The sequence below is a fragment of the Suncus etruscus genome, chromosome 5 (assembly GCF_024139225.1).
Source record: "Suncus etruscus isolate mSunEtr1 chromosome 5, mSunEtr1.pri.cur, whole genome shotgun sequence".
Taxonomy (NCBI): Eukaryota; Metazoa; Chordata; class Mammalia; order Eulipotyphla; family Soricidae; genus Suncus; species Suncus etruscus.
Window position 1 is genome coordinate 56,693,304 of NC_064852.1, and position 15,088 is coordinate 56,708,391.

At 33.3% G+C, this 15,088-nt stretch overlaps 1 protein-coding gene across 1 annotated transcript in view; it reads left to right on the top strand.

Annotated features, from left to right (window-relative positions):
- The window catches only part of NCKAP5 (NCK associated protein 5), a 564,957-nt gene that overhangs the window by 70,189 nt on the left and 479,680 nt on the right, over positions 1–15,088 (top strand). The window contains exon 2 of the mRNA XM_049773574.1: positions 364–497. Coding sequence (XP_049629531.1) covers positions 364–497 — 134 coding nt within the window. The remainder of the gene's footprint in view (positions 1–363; positions 498–15,088) is intronic.

Sequence of the window (15,088 nt, forward strand, 5' to 3'; positions counted from 1 at the left end):
TTCTGAAAAGGCACTAATGATCTTACTCATTATTACTTGAGTTATTACGAATTCTATAGACTTACTGGGTCATAGTTCTTTATTTCTACATAGAGGCCACCTGGTTTAGTGAAAATTATTAAAACATTAGAGTCATATCAGCCAGGATTGAAGACCCTGTAACCTTCTGAATTTTATGATGAATTAATTTGGTGACTTTTTGGTTTATTATAAGAGATTAAAATAATAGAATTTAGTTGCCTTATAATCAGAATTTCATAGATACTTATATAGAGAGAAATTATATATACATATATAGATAAATTTTTGTTCTAATATTGAACAACAAATATCTTAAAAGTCTTCTCTTTGTGCCTTTTATAGCATGAGAAGCTGATACATGAATTGGAAGAGGAGAGACACTTACGTCTTCAGAGTGAGAAGCGTTTGCAAGAAGTGACATTGGAATCTGAGCGCAACAGAATTCAGATGCGTTGCCTGCAGCAGCAATTCTCCAGGTATTGTTCTAAACTGAGCATTTTGGTTCCTATTTATTTCTCCATTTGTAACACATTTATTTCCTTTATGAAAGTTTCTGTTGCATTGGAGAGATAAATATTTCAGTCTCTTCTGAGCCAACCCATCCTAATGCACTTGGACCTATTTTCTGAAATATTCCAATTCTGTCTCACATACTTTAGCGTTATTGAAGCTTGTTGTCTTTTCTTATTTTTCCTAATGACTTTCCAAGGAATCTTCCAGTGAGATGCATGGCTTTATGTCCTATGAACGACCTGCCAAAGGATGTAAATTCACTGGTCATCAAAATCTCATTTTACTGTAGAAAGAAAGTGTAAATCTAATCGGACTGTCAGCATGAACTCATTACTGGAAAGAAACATTTAGGAGTAGTAAAAATTTCTTTTAATAAAAATCAATGAGATTATTTTTCTTTTGAAAGGACTTAACTTGAAATTTAAAGTAGAGCTCTGGAAAAGTAATTCATTTTAGATTTAATTCCAACACAATTAGAATCTTTCAACTTCCACTTAGAGTTAAAATGGGGTTAGGTCAAGGTTCAATCAATGCAGTTAAAATCTACTAATTTCATATAAAAACACAAACTTAAATAACTATATTTCTGGACCAGATAGGAGCACCCTGTGATGGACAATATATTTTATTTACCATTTGCATAATTTTTGTTTTACTTATCCCTCATAAGATTTTCCTAGATATAATTAAATTTGAACTGTTACCCTAAAATTTTGTCAGAAAATGGTGCCTCTAATTTACTGTTGGGGTGAAATAACTATATGATGAATGATAAATAATAAAGTGTCTTGTTATGAGGTTTGAATAGTAGTGACTTAATTTCCAAATGTGTTGCCATGAGTGACCATAGTTGGGTCTCCTGATCATTAATCCCATTGTAGCTAAAACTATACCATGAATGATTGTGCCTGGCTGATTGACTTTTGGGGAAAACAAACTTGGAAGGATGTATAGATGTATAGTTATGCTCATTGGCATAACTTTATACCCTGTTAAGTTTTTCAAGTTTATGATAATATACATGTTCTGTAGAAAGACACCAAGTTTTGTTTGTTTTGCTTTGTTTTTGGTCTTTGAGTCACATCCAGTGGAGGGATTACTCCTGGATGTGTTCGGGTTACTACTAGTGGGACTCTGGGTATTATATTGAGTAACAAAAGTTGAACTCTAGTTAACAGCATTCAAGACAAACATATTGCTTGCTCTACTATCCCTAGTGTCCCTAATTGATATTTAAGATTCTTGTCTTACTGTTCACAGATGATTTCTAAAACAGTCTTATGTTGAGTTTTCCTTTTGGTGATAGTGACCCTCACTTTATGTGTCCCAACTTGAAATAATAGATCCCCTTTCACATCTGAAGAACTTTATAATTTATAAGTATTGCTTTGTGATTTTTGTCATTTTAGTGATCTAGATAAGGAGGAGGCATACTTTCTCTTCTTGCGCTTCCTAATTGAGATGTCTCTATATTAAAGCTATTGATTTATAGAGTATAAGACACATGGCTCAATAAATTATTTTCATATTCTGTCAGGTCATCTTCTATAAATCAAATGATAGTCTTATACAGATTTGATTTATATAAGGGCCATGATTGAATGCTAGATTAAGAAAAATAGACATATGTAAAGCAAAATTAATAGTATTTGACTTTACATACAGCTTTGTGAAGATGTTTCTCCTAAAAAATCAGTTTTATTAATAAAAACTGAAAAAGTTTAAGTCTAGTTACAACCAGATAACTACTTTAATTCAGCAAATGGTAGACAAAAATGCATGTGTAACAGATAAAGTATTTACACAATCACTTAAGTATAGCCATCTAAACTACTTCTGGTATCCATTCATATTTTATAAAAGCTTTGGTCTCTAAGATTATTTTTAGTTATGCTTATTTAGGCTATCTTGTTTCTATAACTGTGTAATAGAGTTCCCTTGGTCAGGATTAAAAAAACTCTAATTGCAACTAATGTGTTAGATTTAATATGTTTACATTAAGGGCAGGAGAGTTCAAGCAAGACTTAAATCACTTACTTTTTATGTGGCTTACCCTGGTTCCATCACTTGCATGACATATGAATCTCTGAGCACTGCCCAGAGAGAGTCTAAAATACAAAGGTAGGAGTAATCTCTCAGTGCTCCCAGTGTGATTATCCCATCAAAGAAAATTTTACATTAATTTTTTCTAAGTGGGCATTGATGAAGGGATGAGTGTTTGATATTGAATGACTGAAACTCAAATGTTGTAATTGTATCTCAGGGTGATTCAATTAATAATTTATTAAAAAATTAAGTTATTCTATTTTTTGCAGTGTGTAAAGTTAATGTCATAAAATAATCAAAATTAGTTTAAAATTTAAATTTAAAATTACAGTGTTATAACAAAAAAAATATAAAGACCATTAGAGTAAAATGTGTCAAGTAACCATCCTAACACAACCAGATTTCTGTTAATTTTGTTAAGGATTTTGGCAAACAAGATAAAAAGGAAAATTAAGTGGTTATGTAATTCTTAATTCACTAAGTCTACTACTCTTTAGAGAGAAGCCTTATCTTTGATAATAACTTTGTATTAAAATATATTTCAGAACCCCTTTTCTGATGATGACATTGACAGGATTACTAGACAGTGGTACAAGAATATATGAATAAGAAATAATTCTTAGAAGCAATAATTCTTTTGTATATGTACAGTTAAACAGTTTCATATTTTTATTATACAGAAAATGGAAAGTGCAGTTTCCATGCCTTATTTAAAGCAAATAAATTAGGGAGAGCTCCAACTGATAAAAATCTATAGAGGCATACACACACATGTGCATGCATGCACACATACAGATACATACATAGACACAAAGACAATGACATAGATATACACATAGACACACACTTACATGCATATACTTTATTATTATTATTATTATTATTATTTTGATTTTTGGGTCACACCCGGCAGTGCTCAGGGGTTACTCCTGGCTCTACACTCAGAAACCATTCCTGGCAGGCTCAGGGGAACATATGGGATGCTGGGATTTGAACCACTGTCCTTCTGCATGCAAGGCAAATGCCTTACCTCCATGTTATCTCTCCAGCCCTTATACTTTCTTCTTTCTAATATTATTCTTTCATGGACTGCCCATAGAAGCCTAGGATACTGACTCATAGGCTGAGTTTGGTGAAAAATTTTCCTAGCATATGTGATGGTATAGTAACTCTAGTACATCATTAGAGACGTTTCAGAGATTCTAGGAGTTAGATTCAAGGATGATAAGAAGCACTGGAAAGAAAAGTGAATAATAGACTTCAAAGCTAAGACAATTAGATGGATGTGGAAAGTAGAGTTCAGGTGTCAGAATGAGTAATTTGAGATAATTAGTCTGGAGATTGATATTATGCATTTTTAGCTCAGTGTTAAGCCTCCTGACTTTAAGGCACTGGCAAACCTTAGTGTTTGTGATTATCTGTGGAAATGAGTAATGGGAGCACTTAGGTTATAAAATCTATAAAATCATTTGAGTGTGTAGTTTACTTTTGTTACCACTAGACCTTTATCCATAATTCCTTTCTCCTTCTGGACTTCTGGGAGTATATAGTTATTCGAAATGGTCTAAATTTGTACAATAAAAAAGCTAAGAGAAATGTCCTACTGGTTAAAGAATCAACACTAAGTTTATAAATTTAATAGAGCAAATCAGAAGGCATAATAAATTTGATTCAGATAATATACTAAACATTTTCTTTTTAAAATTTATGTATTTTATTTGGGAAAGAGGGGTTGAGGCACCCAGCAGTATTCAGGGATTGCTTCTGGGTCTGTGCTCAGGGATCATTTGTAAAATACTGTGGGAACTATGTATAATCTTCAGGATTGTATACTGGACAGTTCCGTACAATGTGTTGAGTGCAAATATTTTTTTTGCATTTAATGTTGTTTTATATGTTAACCTAAATTTCTTTTAAAAAGAATTATGCTTTCCTACAAATAGAAAAAGAACAAACTAAGCTTTTGCTATGATGAGTGATAAAGTAGTTTTGATAGGCAGATGATAGTACTTGAGTATAAGGATTGTCCTTTTTTTGACTTAGTGTTAGGGGAAAAGTTTATAGATATTAGAATGATTGATTTGCCTATAATTTGAATTTTATATAAGGTGAACATATTTAATTAGCATTGTGAATTGTATTATTTCATGACTGTTTCTTCTAATTCCTTAACAATTTTAATTGTAATTTTCCAGTCAAAGTTAATGACGTGGTTTATATTTTCCTTGTATGTGAAAAAAATTATTCTTTGCAAACCTAGATGGAGAATTTGATTCAATTGAAGAAGCACTTCTAGGAGCATTGTCTCCACAATAGGTATACTGAATAAAAATGCCAAATTTTTATACCATAAGACACATTCTCCCCTCCCCAAATGCATCTTATGGAGAAAATGCTGCCTGGAGCTGAAGCCTGAGTGCAGGGGAGGAGAGACAGTCATAATGATTCTTGATGTCACATTGACTGCTGTTCAGTTAAAATGGTTGAAATATTAATCTGTTATAGTTTATTAAATATTTTGGCATACCATTTGCTTTAGAATATTTTCTTTTGTTTTCTCACTTAAAAACCATGTCTGTTGGGGCCAGAATGGTGGTGCTAGAGATGAGGCATCTGCCTTGCCAGTGCTAGCCTAGGTCAGACCTAGGTTTGATCCCTGCGTCCCATATGTTCCCCCAAGCCAGGAGCAATTTCTGAGTGCATAGCCAGGAGTAACACCTGAGCATTACCAGGTGTGGCCCAAGAAAAGAAAAAAAAACGAACAAAATTAATTAAAGAAATAAAAACTAAGTATGTCTTTTGGTACAGGTGTGTCTTTTTGTTTTTTTTTTGGTTTTAGGGCCACACCCTGTGACGCTCAGGGGTTACTCCTGGCTATGCGCTCAGAAGTTGCTCCTGGCTTCTTGGGGGACCATATGGGACGCCAGGGGATCGAACCGCGGTCCGTCCTAGGCTAGCGCAGGCAAGGCAGGAACCTTACCTCCAGCGCCACCGCCCGGCCCCGGTACAGGTGTGTCTTATCGCACAAAAAATATGGTAATACTTTTGCTTTAATGCTGGGCCACACCAGTCTGTGCTCAGGGCGTACTCTTGGCTCTGAGCTTAGGAATCACTCTTTGTGGGGCTCTGGGGATCATATGGTGTTCTAATGACTAAAACCAAGTTAGCTGCTTGCAATGCCAATGCTATATACATTGTACTAACTTTGGAGCAATGATTTTTAACTAACTTTTTAAAAATATGTTTCTATATAATCATAATTTTTGTAAACCATGCATGATTTCTATTATGAATTTTTGTTGATCACTTTGGAAACAATCTAATGTATAGATCATTACTAAATGTTACTAATTCTAACAGACACAGTGACATGTAATATTACTATTCTAGAATATTATCAGGTACATTAACAATAGAGAATGCATGATGTGTCTGCAAATAGTGTAGAATCTAAATAGTCTCATATCTGTAACAAAACAACACATTTATAGCTTAGCAGTTTAGTTCAAATTCACGGCAGTCAAATTTCATATCCACTAATGGCAGGCACACTGTCAATAAGTTTTGGAGAAAAATAGTAATTTCATGATATTAACAACAATAATATACATGCTTTGTTGTAATATGTTCAAAGTTATAAATTAAACTCAACCCAGTAGACTCACTTTTGGGTATTTTAACTATCTACAGTTGCAAACTATATACCCCAAGTATTTGTCATTAGCTAATGCTTTTCTGCAGCTATAAATACTCACATATACTTGTATGCACCACATAAACACTTGTGTCGATGTGTATCTGTATGTGCTTATGGCATGCAATGTAAATTTAAGGAAAAGAATACATTGAGCTTGTTCATAACTGATGCAGTTCAACATTATTCAAGTCAAGTCTAATAATTTCTTCCTTAACACAGAATTTCTTTTTACCTGTTTTAACCTGCACTCTTTGCATTTTTTATGTGCTGCCTTGAAACTGATTCTTTGCTTATTTTAACAGGAGTTTTTCCTGTCAGAGTTGATTGCTGTGCTTACGTGCTATCTGATGCACATTGAACTTCAAGGAAACATAACTGGAGATAGTTTTACTGCTTAGCAGGTTGCTGTTCACATTATCACTTCAGTATTTAAGGAATTCAAGTTTCATTTTCTGTTGCCCATTTGGAAGCTGTAGGTACATTGCATAGTAGTGCGTGTGCACTGGAGAGGATAATATGGTTTTAAATGTTCTGCCCACATATTCCCCTCCAGTCTCTATATCTGTTGTATATTAAAGAGCACATTTTCTCTCCTTATTTAGAAGGACTAAGACCCAGCTTTATGAGAAAAGCTGTCAATTGACCTTTGGACAAGCAACAAAGCTCTTCACTTGTCTTCTACAGTCTGTCAGCTTTAACCTATCATGGAAGTTGGCTTTGTTTGAAGTGCCTTTGTTACTCCTGAGGAGGAGAGAGGGCAATTGTCTATTGACTAAATGTTGCTATTTCTACTATCAGCTGTATTTCTAAATGAGATTTTTCATAAAGATAGAAACCTTTCCTCTGTTCCTCTATAAATCCACCAGAAATTTAAAGTGACAAAAGAAACAAACATTGGCCAGAGGAGAAATATTCCATTTACAACAGGTGAAGAAAGAATGGTAAAGGAAAATTTTTAGCATTGCCTGGTTAGCATAATACAGATCATTTATATAAATAAAATTTTTATATAAAAGCATATCTTAGTATATCTTGAACAAGGAAAAAAAGTGGCTAACCTCAACAATATAGGGAGTGGCAGGAAAATGGCTATTTTAAGCTCTGAATACCTACTGAGAGTTCAACAAATTTCTCAATTTACTTTGTTTTTCTGTTTCTTCAGAGGTATGATGACATTGTCACAGTATCTTCTTGACATCTTATCAGAGCTATATGTTATTAAGACTGTACCATGAGTTATATTGCCTATTCTTTTTCAATGGTAGTAAAAACAATATTAACCTAGAGTACAATTCCCAATTTAACTTCAAGGAATACTCCTTTATTAAATTGGTTTTTGAGGACCTGGCATTGGCTCTACTTCTAACTAGCTTAATAATGTTGTTTTAATCATTTGACCTTTCTGAATATCAATTTGCTCATTTGTAAAATGAGAAAGTTGAAACATATTATAGTGTTATAATTCTTTTTAAAAGCCAGCAAATTAGATATGGAATGCATTTCTTAGGTTAATTAAGTAAAATAAAATATATTTAAGCCTTTCTGAAGTTCTACCTGCTGTCCTGTTGGAAAAAGGAATGAACTGCCTTATTCTCCAAGTTACAGGCTAAGAGTAAAGCTCAGCAGGACTGTGCTTTCACCCAGTCTGTGTTGGTTACTTTACTCTAGAGACCCTGAAATTAGAAAACTGCCAAGGCCAGATGAAGTATTTCTATTGAGAACATACAAAATCCAATACTGAGAAACTTAACTGGAAAAGGCAGCTTAGATAGTCTGAAATAGACATTACCATTATTGCTTTTGGTCCTGATGTTGTCCAATTCAGGATTTATTTGAACTGGCTTTGATAAAAGGCCTGAGCAGAGACAACTTTATGACAAACAGAACATTTTTCGCTTCTAAACAATTTCTATGAAGAAATAGCTACCAATAAAAACATCAAGGATATAGTCTCTCCTTTGAGACTTTTTTTTCTCAATTATTTCTTACAACTCTTTGGAGAGTAACTTTCCATTGCACAATTCCTCATTTTTAATAAAATAAATGCATGCTTTAGAATATACATTTTATTTTAAAATTGGATACCAGGGGTCTAAGAGATAGCATGGAGGTGGGAGGGCATTTACCTTTTATGCAGAAGGACAGTGGTTCAAATCCTGGTATCCCATATGGTCCCCCGAGCCTGCCAGGAGTCATTTCTGAGTGCAGAGCCAGGAATAACCCCTGAGCGCTGCTGGGTTTGACCCAAAATACAAAAATAAAATAAAATAAAATAATAAAATAAAATAAATTGAATACCAAATGCAGCCCTACTCTCAATAATAAGCAGTCAGACTTAATTTCAGAAATAAATTAGTCAACTTTTTAAAATATCAACACTATGGATTCAACAAAAATGGGATAAGGAAATGCAAACTTTAACAACCAAACTTAAGAAGGTATTTATTAAACTGGCATCCTGGGGCAGGTGGTGGTGGTAGCATTGGATGGACTCTGGAAATATTGGTGAAGGGAGATTGACATTGGTGGACATTGGTGGAGGGATTGGTGCTGAAGCTCGATATAGCTAAAACTCAATTATGAATAACTTTGAAAATCAGAATTTTTCAAATTAAAAAAAGGATTAGGTCTTTCCATTGTGACCAGGTTAAGGGTATCATGATTTTTTAATTTAATAAAAATATAAAGTATCTTTTATAAAAATGATTTATCTTTTAACCAGTTTGGTCAAGTACATACCATTAGATAATCACCAGTGTGCTTGAAATGCAGGGCTGCAGATTATTTTCATGCCCTTGAAAATTTTTCCCTCCTTTGTTGTCAGTTCTCTTTTCATACTTTAAGTTCCTTGCAATGGCTCATCTGATTGTTCTCCCTGTGAAAGAAGGAAGTAAAATTAAAACTATAAAGTATTTAATTATTTGTCTGAGTTAACTTATGAAGTGTGTCTTTTTATATGCATCTTGTAATTGGATAAATCAGTACCTAGTTTCCTCTTTCTACTTGTTTTATAGTATAGATGCAACAACATCCATTTAGTAGATGATGCTTTACTTCCATATTGGCCAAATAACTAAAAATGTCACTGTTAACTAAGTTAATAAGCATTATTTTGCTTCCTAATAAAGCATTTTTTAAAGTGCTGTTCTTAAGATAGTTCATCATATTTCTCTGCCCTGGACATTTCTGCATTATGGCAGAAGTTTTTCCCTAACAATGATCTAATAAATAGATAAAAGCTTGTATTGCATTTCTAAGGTGCAAAGAGCATTTTTTAATATCCCTATATATTTTTTGTTAGTTTGTTTTTCGGCCACACCCAGTGACACTCAGAGGTTACTCCTGACTATGCACTAAGAAATTGCTCCTGGCTTGGGGGACCATATGGGACGCCGGTGGATGGAATTGCGGTCCGTCCTAGGCTAGTGTGCGCAAGGCAGATGCCTTACCACTTGCACCACTGCTCCAGACCCCCTATATATATTTTTATGATACTAACATATATATATATATATATTCATCAAAAATTTTGTTAAGATTGAGTATGTTAATAAGTAAATATAAGAATGAAAAATATCTTCATGACAGCACAAGAATTTATAAATACTATGAAAAACTTAAAACATATGAAAGAATTTTAGAGACAATATTTTTATGATAGAATTTGGTTCCAAGAGATTTTATAGAATGGTCATTTCTAAGAATCCTTAAAATTTTGATAATAGTCATAATTCTTTGAGTTATAAACTATTATGGCCTGGGAGGATGAAGACCCAATTCCCTATCCCTAGCCGTCTATGATAAAGTGTTCACCTATAAAAGATGAGCTGCCAGTTTCAGAATATTCTTTGCAGAATTCTTGTCTTCAGGGCAGTAAACAGAATTTGGTGCATTGAAAGTTTGCTTCCCACAGGGTAAAGTTTACTTTCAGAGGATGCTTTATGACCCTCTGAGAACATTTATACCAGTCTGTCTACCTAATGCCTGGGAAAAAATGCAAAGGCAGCTATCTCAGTGAGGATTGTTGTTCTGATTACATAGGCAGTGCATTCAATAAAGACCCACATTGTATTCTCTGAGTGCTGATTGTAAATACAACTGTTCTTTGGGATCCTTTGTTTAATTTGTGGAAAATAATTCCGTTAAGATGGTCCTTGCTTATAAAAGTCTACATCTGTTGCTAACAAACTGCCTTGAGAATGTTTTCTGAAAATAAAGTAGGAAATTAACTATGCCGAAGATGTAGGATTCTGACGAAGAAAATGTGTTGTAGTTTAATTAAATTATTTTTAGAATTCTTTTCACTTCCTTTCTGATCAATGCTTTTTCTCCTGTTGTATAAGGTAAGAGAAAGTTACCAAAAAACACAGCATTATGTATTTACATATTTAGTTCATGCAACATTAAAACAATTACAACTTATACAGTTCCTATTAATGTTGATTTTTTTTTTTTGGCTATATGTGTTGATGCTTAGGGATTATTATTGGCTCTGAACTCAGGGATCACATCTGACTGGACTTGGGGGCCCATATATATAGTTCAGGGAATTGAACCTGGATTGTCTGTGTGCAAATCAAGCTCCTTACTTCAGTACTTTCACTCTGGCCACTTAAAAATATTTTTTTAAACTTTAATTTGGGGGGGGGGGGGTTTGGGTCACACCAGGCAGTGCTCAGTGGTTACTTCTGGCTCTAAACTCAGAAATCTCTCCTGGCAAGCTCAGGGGACCATATGGGATGCTGGGTTTCGAACCACCATCCTTCTGCATGCCAGGCATACGCCCTACCGCCATGCTATCTCTTTGGCCTCTAAACTTTAATTTTTTACTGTTTTGAAAATTCATTCCAAGTATTATTTTTATTTCTCATTATAACAATGTGTGTTAAGCAGGAATATTGTAGTACCATAATTTGAACAAATATAACATTGTGCCTTAAAAAAATAAGGAAATGGCTCATGTTTATATTATCAGGGAGAGCTCATTTAGAACCCAAACTTCAGGCTTCTGGTCAAATATCTGTAGCATCTTTTATATTTGATATTAAGTGAAGTATTATATAATGTTAAAAGTAATTGTATTTCATACATATTTGACCCTTGATTAAAAACAATCTACATTTTCTGCCAATGATACTGTTCCTTAAAAATGCTAATTATAAACTGAATGAGGTTATATCAAATTACATGCCAAAGGGAATAAAGGAAACTATCATATTAAATGAAAAACTTAATTTGTAAATTACCATATTCCCACTTATAGAAAGAATGTCTGATCATTGTGCCCTCAGTTAATCTTTCATGGTTTTTACTTTCCTAGTATATATTATAAAACTGTATCAGACCAGGTAGGCTGGTGATTACATTGACATTTCTAAGCATCTGCATAGTCTTTATGTTACAACCATATTTATTATGATTTTTTAAATTTAAATTTATAGTAATTGAATTTAAACTATCTAAATTTTCTCTTTTTCTTGGTTTGGGAGATATTTATTCTGTTTGGTTTGAGGCCACACTTGGTGGTGTTTACATCTGGCTTTGCACTCAGGGATTACTCCCAATGGGTTTGGTGTGAATAAGTAGTACTGGGGTGTTAACCTGGGTTGATCATATGGTATGCAAGAGCTCTACCTGATCTACTATTTATCCAGTTGTAGGAAATGTAAACTTAACTAACAACACCCAATCCTAGATTTATCTTTTGATAACTTTTAACATTCCACTTTCCTGATTTGATTTATGCATATTTTAAAATATGATATTTTCTGCTTAATATGTTGGAATATTAATATGATATGTTTTTATCCTGTAGAAAGTGTTGTATATTAATGCCCCAGCATATATATTATATTTTCTCAATAAATGATAAATATATGAATAGTATATAGTATTTTCAATAGATAAGTTGCTGTTTTAAGCTACTTTTATTGAACCCTCACAGAGACTTCAGGATCTTTCCTGAAGTTCATGAAGTATAGGATTAAATTTAATTGTATAAAAGAAAACTTAGATATGAAAAAGCAATAAAGATGTTTGCTTCAAAATGATATGATGGCTCCTTAAATATATGATATATATGTTTGTAAATAATTTTTATTGAGACCAATGTGAAATACAGGTCTTTTATAATCTTAAGCCAGGTATATAGTGACAGTGAATTAGGGCCCATCCCACCACCAGTGTTGACCTCCCTCCACCGAAGTTCCCAGTACGCATCCCATACCTCTACCCTTAGTCCCATGACTGCTAGTGTAACAGGTTCTTTTTGCAGATAGCTTGTTGTATTTTGAGCTTAAATAAAAAATGATCAGACCTAAATCAGAATCAAGTCTGATCATTTTTTATTTAAGCTCAATGCATATTAGACCGATTTGCTCCTGCTACTATCCACTGTTCTTTTTTTTCTCAATTGGTAGGAAACCATAGAATATGAGGCAGAACAAGATGATTCATGTTCTATGGTTCTGTTGGGGGAAAAAAAGAGAAAAAAAGGTGGGCAGAACTCCTATTGGAAGCTATAAATTTAAAAGAAGAACAAAAAAAAAAAGTAAAAAGGGCGGGCTGATTGTGATGTGGCAAGGTTTGTTTGTTTGGATTTTGTTTGTTTGTTTTCTGCATAAACACAGTAAATATTGGGAGAAATTGGAAAAGAAATTCCTTTGGCCTAAGAGATACAGGGTGTCTCCACCCTTGAAGCATATTGTCATGAGACTGATTACAGGCTCTGGACATGCTCATTGTCAAACCCCAAGATCTTTCTTTATATATATATAATTTAAACACCTTGATTACATACATGATTGTGTTTGGGTTTCAGTCATCTAAAGAATACCACCCATCACCAGTGCAACATTCCCTTCACCAATGTTCCAAATCTCCCTCCTCCTCACCCAACCCCCGCCTGTACTCTAGACAGGCTTTCTATTTCCCTCATACATTCTCATTATTAGGATATTTCAAAATGTACTTATTCCTCTAACTAAACTTATCTCTATTTGTGGTGAGCTTCATAAGGTGAGCTGTAACTTTCAGCCTTTCTCTCTTTTGTGTCTGAAAATTATTATTGCAAGAATGTCTTTCATTTTTCTTAAAACCCATAGATGAGTGAGACCATTCTGCATCTTTCTCTTTATGACTTATTTCACTCAGCATAATAGATTCCATGTACATCCATGTATAGGAAAATTTCATGACTTCATCTCTCCTGACAGCTGCATAATATTTCATTGTATATATGTACCACAGTTTCTTTAGCCAATCGCCTGTTGATGGGCATTTTGGTTGTTTCCAAAGTCTTGCTATGATAAATAGTGCTGCAATGAATATAGGTGTAAGGAAGGGATTTTTGTATTGTATTTTTGTGTTCCTAGGGTATATTCCTAGGAGTGGTATAGCTGGATAATATGGGAGCTCGATTTCCAGTTTTTGGAGGAATTTCCATCTTTCTTTATGGTTCCAGGAAATAGTCTGCTCAGTCATAGTCATCAAAGCCAGTCCTCTGTAATTAGAGATCTTGGCTTTTGCACAGATCCTAGGACAAAGTCTTTTACTATGGTCCCAGGAAAAGTTCTGTTCAATAGTAGATGTTGTAGTCAGTCTTCTGTAATTAGTGATCTTGGTTTTTGCACAGAACCTAGGACACAATGTCTTTTGATTTCATCTCACTGTTATATTTAACTTATTTTTAAATGAACATTTAAGGAGAATTAGCATCTCATACATACTATTCCATGTACCAAGGATATAGTAGGAAAATAAGTTAGGAAAACAAATGTCCATTCCTCACAGAAGAAGCAAAATACAATATGTATTTTATTTTTGTAACAATATTTTATTGAAAATATTTTCATTCTTTTTCAAAAGAGAAAATTGAGATTATTATAAATAATATAATCACTGCCACAGATCTTAAATACATTATAGTAAGGATTTGAACTTAAACGTTTTTCTTTTTCTTTTTTTTTTAATTTTTCTTTGTTTGGGGATCACTCCTGGTTACTCCTGGCTTATTTTCGTAGATCATTTCTGAAGGAGACTCTATGAAATGCCAGGGATTAAACCTAGGCCAGCCAAAAACAAATTTTCTATCTGCATTAGTATCTGGGTCTGAATTAATTATATTTAGTGTTAGTTTATACCAGTTTTGGTATCTGGTATGCACAAAAGAGCAAAACACTAAAAATACAATTCATTTTTAGCAAAGTATTTAACATATGTTCTTATTACTTGTTATCCTATATGAAAGACACTCCAGAAAAAGTTAAACAATTTGCACCAGGTCACACCCAATAAACAACTGAACCAGGATATAGCTCAGGAATATCTATTGCATAGCAAATAATCTATTCCTGTTGTATTCTACAAAAATTAATAAATACTAAACTTCAACAAAAATTAGTATGTTATGCAACTTTTATCTGTGTAGCAAATAAATATAAGTATTTTGGGTATATGCTAATATATTGATATTTTTCTTCCATTGTCTTTGTGAGTATAAGTTTATTCATTGCTAAGAATATATTATAGATGACTGACAAGTTTTTCTCTAAAGCTACGATACAAATTATGTGTTTTATGCTTCTTTTAAAGTAGACTTCTAAAATTATAAAATCTGATGTGCTAAGTTCAAATGGTAGTATTTCTTTCATATAATAACTTGATTAATGAGGCTTAAACAATTTGAGAAATTGATGCTTAGTTAAATCTAAAGAGAATGCTTTATATAAAAGTGGGGATTTATGAAGTTCAACATTCTTTTTACCATATTATTTCTCAAAGAATTGCTCTTCTGGGTTTCCTCCTTCTTTC